Genomic DNA, 6,617 nt, shown 5'->3' with positions numbered 1-6,617 from the left:
ACACCAATGACATTGAACTGCGTCATCGAGATTGATATAGTAAAATCCACATTCTGAGAGCTTGTACTTATTCTGGCCGGTATTTGAAGGAAAACTTTTAAAAGATCGTAACCTAGATACAAATGCAGAGAATTCTGGATACGCTGGCGTTGAATTGAATCGTATTTGATCGACCAATGACTGGACATCGTTTGCGCATTTTTGAAAATTCATTTTTGAAGAAATTAAATAACTTATACAATTTAATAAAACTTTGAGAAAATAAAGAAAAATGAGACACGACTTGAGTGAACGATGGATCATTAGTAACTGAATATGAAAAAAATAATCAGCAATCAGCTTATAACTTAAAATTATTGTAAATAATAAATAATGTTTTTATCATTATTAAAAAAATCAGTGTAACCAACATGAGTAAAAATGAAATACAGTACATTTTTTCGAGGTAAAATTTACTAACAATCAGTGTGAAATGTGTTACACGGTAAATCTGAGTGCTCCAAGGGGGACATTCCCCCTTGAAAAAAAATTTTTACTGTGGAAAAGCTGGCTGTGAACATACAAATATATACTACTCAAGACATGCCTGCACTTGTTTACGTTTGTCCATTCGTATAGCTCGCTGATTGCTGTTAATTTCTTTTCCTATTACTGGCCATGCTTTCCTTAGTATTTGGGCCGTAAGTCCGTCTAGGCCCGGAGCTTTCCTCGGACTCATTCGCCAGATGGCGGCCCTTACCCTATCTGCATCGATCGTTTTGCTGTAAGCATTGAGTGGGCCTTCCCTAAGAGTGTCAACTTTATCGCTTTCTGCGGGGAAAAAGGTCTTCAGTAAGAGTTCAGCCGTGTCATCACAGGTTGTGGTCATATCACCATCTATATTCGCCATGGTGCTGGGGATGTTGGGTCGCTTAGATCCTTTCTTGGCCCATCTGAAGGCCTTACCCCATGCATTTTTATTTATGTCATTAGAGATCTAATTTCTTTTAGGTACGCGTTTCGTAGGGCGTTATATTCTGGCTTATTGGTAATATGTAGTCTGTTTCTCCTGTTCCTATCCAGTACCTTTTTAAGTCTGGTTAGCTGATAATTCCACCAGGGCTGTTTACCACTGCGTCGCCTACTACTCCCAGAGGGCATTGACGCTCCGGCTGCGCCTTGAATCGCCATCACTAGTGACTTTGCGAAGGCGTTTACCGTGGTCTCGTCTATCTCTGGCTTGTTTTCCAGAAGCCTCGTCGTAAACTTGCTCCAGTCTGCTTTACTTGTGTTATACATGCGTTTAACACCATCTGGTAGCCGTCGGCTATCTATTCTAAATCTGTACGTTAGCGTGTTATGATCGCTGTCGGTGTTGTCACTAACTGATCACTCGCTGATTTGGTCTGATACGTTTGGCGTGGAGAGGGTTACGTCAATATTTGACGATCCCATTCCCTCGCGTTCATAAGTCATTAGTCGTGACGGTCGGTTTGCAATTCTAAGATCGTAGTCTTCTATAAGGCCTTCTACCGTACGTCCTCTGTCATTTCAGTCTGCGCAGTGCCATAGTTCCGAGTGCGCGTTTACGTCTGCACCGATTAATACTCGCCTTTCGCTTTCCAATATTGCGTGCAATTTCTCGACGAAACAGGGTGTCGGCATGTTGTATTTAAAATATGCCGACACCACTGTTATGGCGCGCGTGTCGTCTTGTTTGCTTACTCTGATTGTAACCACGTAATCACTCGTGTACTGCACCAGCTCTATTATTCGCAGTTCATCGTTGAGTATTATGACGGCTGCCCCTGCGCGATCACCTTTATGTACTTGTCTGTTATTTTCGAACGCATATACCTTGTGCTGTTGGATCAGCGGCTCTTGTAATAGAACTATGTCGATTGTGTTACTAGCACAGTAATCTTTCAGTTGTAGGGAGGCAATCCTACTCCTACAAGTATTGAGCTGAAGTATTTTTAATGTATCAGTCATGACCACCGAAGTCCGTGCGCCTGAGCAGGTTTCTAGTCGCTTGGATCCTGGCTTTGCAGGCCGCACTTGACGCCTTGTGAGGTCCCTTGCAGTTCACACACTTCGCCCCTTCCTCTTTACAAGTCCGGGAGTCGTGTGAGCCTGCGCAGTTCCTACACGAAGGCGTCTTTCGCTCGCACCTTACCACTGTGTGCCCGTATTGCTGGCAGTTAAAGTATTGCGGCAACGAGCTATGCGCTTTGCATCTACATCGCATCATACCATTGTATAGTGCCTTGTTTTCAACTTTCTTGAGTACGCACGGGGATACCTCTACCACCCAGTGGACCGTATCACTGTTCCGAGGTCCCAGTTTATGCAGCAGAGATATGCTACTTTGGTCTTCGTCTGAGAGGCCAAGCTCTGTGTTCTGTGTGAGGAGACACTCGATAAGCTCCTCTTTGGGCATTCCCTTGTCAACATCGTAGATGATGACCCTCGGCTTCCTCGCGCCTATTTCGATGATATTCTCGAGGCCCCGCATCACCTCCAACGTATTGGGATCATCCGGTATTATAATTAGGTTATTGCCGCTTACTAAAGTCTTCACTTTCGGATTGCTGATTTTTGCCTTTACGGTTTGCCACATGCCGACCTTTGCGCTTTCCACCGTCATCTCCTGGGGAATTTCCACCATGAATCGGGAAGTGGCTTTCACCCGCCTACTCTTTTCCAGCTGGTCCTTTTCAGCCGCCTTCTTGGACCTAGCTGTTTTAGCTGTTGCTGTTACTGTTGCTGGTGCGGCTGCCGCTACCGTAGCGGCGTATGTCGCTTTCGACGGCCCCTGGACGGGCTCTGCCCTAGAACTCTTCAGTGATGTCAGCTCGGTCGTAAGGCTGTTTGTCTCTGCGTTCTTAGCATCCAGCTTATTAATGAAGACTGTGAGACTTTCTCTCTGAGCGTCCTCTTTGTCCTTGATCTCACCAGCGAGCCTGCTATTTTCGTGTGTGATAGACCGCGTTAGTGTCCTTAGTCGGCAGAGTTTACCGAGCATCTTCTCGGCAACTGTCATGGCCAGCTTTTTCTTCACTTTTTCCTGAACAACAGTCTGTTCGAGCCAGCCGATTAGCTCGTCGAGCTCTCCCAGCTGACCCCCAGCCGTTTTCAGCTGTTTAGCGGTTTGTCCGCTTGGCGAACCCGGTGAGGGTAGGCCGCGTTTTTGACCGCTTGCAATGCCCATGTCACCACTGGTGCTCGCAGCGTGTGCCATTTCTGAATCATTGTCGCCGCCACCCCTAAGTCTAAGGGGGACTTCGTAGCAGTGTCCGTTGTTAGCCATGTCCGTATCTTTATTATCCATCTGTTTCCGGTCCGATTTCCAGCTTACATTTACCGAGCTATTGATGACGACCTGTGTGGCGAGCTCACCCACACCTGCCGAGTCTAAGGTTTCCAAGGCCTTTGTACCAGTAACATCATTTTTATTTTTGTTGTGTGTTTTCATGTTAGATTGTTGGGGTGTTGCCCCGGGTGGCCCTACACCCTCTGGCCGCCGGCGGGCTAGATCGGCGGTTGCATGTCCATGCCAAGGGTTAGAAGTCCGGAGTCGGCCTGCTCCGGACAGTTTGAAAGTCTCTTAGCGCTGGACGAGATGTCCGGTCGGGCGGGGTCACCACGACAAGGTGGACTTTCGTCGACCCCGTCTATACTTAACAGTGCAAGGGTTGATAGTCGACTTTGTGTCATCGAAGTTCGTAGTCGGTTATTTATCAACTTCATTTTTGAAAACGATCGTTCCGCACTGCAGTTGGACATCATCAAAACCAAATATATACGCAGCACTACTTCTATATTAGGAAATGTACATTGTAAATTATTTTCCACAATAATCCTGTATAAAAATATTTCACATTGCTCATTATCTTTACGCGTTTCTACATATACTTTGACAAATGAACTGAACTGTATGAATTCATTACCAAGTGAAGATTCTAAATCATTGGGGTAAATGCTAACAATTTGCAGCAGATTGTAGCTCAGAAGTTTCTAATTTTTCAAATGTATTTAAAAAACCAAAACGTTGACAAATTGTTTCGTAAGCAGCTATTCTATCGGTTAATGATACTGTCAATTGATCAATTACTGATATGAAGCTTTCTGATCTGAATTTTTCTCTAGGTGATAACTGAGTTGAGGCTGTTTGATTATTATTTAATGAACTGAGTCTAACATTTTTTTCCGATTTTGAATTGGCGCATAATCTTTTAATCCTGACATGTCTTTTGCCTTTTCTTCGTATTTTTCATATTTGTTTCGTATTTCTCGAACAAATGATAAAAGAGAATTAAGAGCATTTACAGCAGTTTGAAGAATTATTTTTGGGTCTTGTAAAATATGATTTGTTGAATCAAACCTCTCTAAAATATCATTCCAAAAAATTGCATAAAATGCCACTTCAAGTTGACACATTGATTCGTAAAGTTTTTTAGATTGGATTTTAACAATGTCTTTTTGATCAAGATCGTTTGAAATTTCTACCAAAGCTTCTTTTATATAATCATAACCAAAATATACAACAGCTTTTGTTGCGTCTGCCCGACATGACCAACGAGTTTCATTCAAATTCTTTAAAACGTAAACACGTTTATTTTTATCTATGCAAGCTATTTTTTTTGTTCAAAGTGCATAACGTGTGGGAGTCGCAGTAAAAAACACGTAAAGGTTTTGTATAAAATCAAAGAATCGAATAGCCGCAACACATGAGTTGGCTGCTGTTTTCCCAACTTTAAAGAATGACCACAACATGGAATAAATTCTGCCAATTCATTTTTATTTTTAATTAAGGCTTGCATCCCTTGATACTTGCCACTCATGTTTGCCGCATTATCATATGACTGACCACGGCAGTCATTCAATTCAATTTTATGATGGTCCAAAAATGTTATGAGAGTATTTGCCATTTCAATGCCAGTGTGACCACAATTTGGTACAAATGTTAAGAATCTTTCTACTGGATTAATTCCTTCTATGTAACGTAATACTATAGTCAATTGATCTATATGTGCTTCATCGGGAGTAGAATCTACAGATACAGAAAAATATTTTGATTTTTTAATTCTTGTAATTATTTTGCTTAATACTTCTTTAGCCATAAGATCAATTAATTCTTCACAAATAGTTGATGATAGATAATTTGTGTGACCACTTTTTTTATTCGCATGATCTTTTATATGCGTCGAAAGAATTGGATCAAACTCCGCCACTAATTCAAGAATTCTAAGATAATTGCCATTTCTCGGTGAACTAATTATTCCGTTATCCCCTCTAAATTCTAAGCCACGTTCTGCAATAAATTTGATTGTGCTAACTACCCGCTTTAGAACTTTACGCCAATAAGAAGATAAATCTGCAATCTGTTTTTGAAGTTGATGGTCAAGACATCCAATTTCTCTCACTCGATGATTTAATGCAATAATTGCTTCAATATGATGTTTAGATGTTTCATGTTGGGATAACTTTTCAGCTGCATGTTTCCAATCACAAAATCCATCACCTGATAACTTTCCATTTTTTTCCCCTAATAGTTTGCAAGTATAACAATAGATTTTACCAGTAGTTGGAGAGAAACATAACCAATTACGATTAATGACTTCTCTATTTTTATTTATCCGTTTGAAAAAATGTATAGAACATTTCCTACTATTGTGTGCAGAGCGATCAGCCCGATTTTGTTGGACGGATTTTGTTTCTAATAACTTTTCATCGCAGTTTTGCAAATTTGTAGATCCTTGTTTTATCCAAAATGTTATCATTTCATTGTTACAGCTTTGAGGCCAAATACCGACATCATTTTCAAAACCAATAAAAGATTTCGACATATCCGACATATCCGACATATCCACTGTAGAGTGGGTTCAATTTCTATAGTATTGGTATTTTCGGTATTTAATTTATGAAGTTCAGAATCATCATTTTTTTCCTTTTCTATATGTACATTATTTATTGCATTATTTATTTATTACATTATTATGACCCACTTTTGGGTTTGAATGGTTTGATTGTTCAATAATTACATTTTCACAAAGTGTTTCATTTTCTCCGGAGGTTAAAATTTCAACATTGTTACTATCAGTTTCATTTTTTAAAACATTTGATGATTGTCTCGAGGAAGAAAAATAATTGGACAGTTTTGGAATTTGGGAAATAACTTCTTCTATTTGTTTATTACGTTCAACCTTTAACTTTCTTTTTTGAGCACCAGAAGTATATATGCGAGGTGTTTAATGACGATCGTCCATAGTTTTGGTAATTGATGAATTAATGACTATAATAGAGTAAACGATATTTATATTATTTTAATCAGTAATTTATTTCAGCAGTTTATTCAAAGACAATTTTTTAATTTAGTAGTGACGGCTCGTGCTAATGTGTAATCACTCCCTGCGTACATTTGAAAATAAAATGATATTTACAATTATCCTTCTTATAGTACCTAAATAGGAATCATTATGGTTTATAATTCTTTTCTAATACCATTGATTGTTGAACAAATGGCGTTTGTACCTACCCTATTATACCCGTTAGTGTGGCAGTCCGTGCAGTGGCGGACTGTTTAATTTATTAATTCAACAAAAAAAATTAACGCACTACCATATAACCATGAGCCG

At 40.0% G+C, this 6,617-nt stretch overlaps 1 protein-coding gene across 1 annotated transcript; it reads right to left on the bottom strand.

Moving 5' to 3' along the window:
- Nucleotides 1–3,961: 3,961 nt before the first annotated feature.
- LOC132932579 (uncharacterized) lies at nucleotides 3,962–5,846 on the bottom strand. The gene is made up of 3 exons (XM_060998958.1): nucleotides 4,641–5,846; nucleotides 4,237–4,575; nucleotides 3,962–4,135 (listed from the first exon to the last, which is right to left on the bottom strand). Exons 1-3 carry the CDS (start codon nucleotides 5,844–5,846, stop codon nucleotides 3,962–3,964), a joined length of 1,719 nt encoding a protein of 572 aa, XP_060854941.1.
- Nucleotides 5,847–6,617: the final 771 nt, after the last annotated feature.

The sequence above is a fragment of the Metopolophium dirhodum genome, chromosome 1, assembly GCF_019925205.1.
Source record: "Metopolophium dirhodum isolate CAU chromosome 1, ASM1992520v1, whole genome shotgun sequence".
NCBI classification, from domain to species: Eukaryota; Metazoa; Arthropoda; class Insecta; order Hemiptera; family Aphididae; genus Metopolophium; species Metopolophium dirhodum.
The sequence above is the reverse complement of the archived record's forward strand: the minus strand, read 5'-3'. Positions and strand labels throughout refer to the sequence as shown.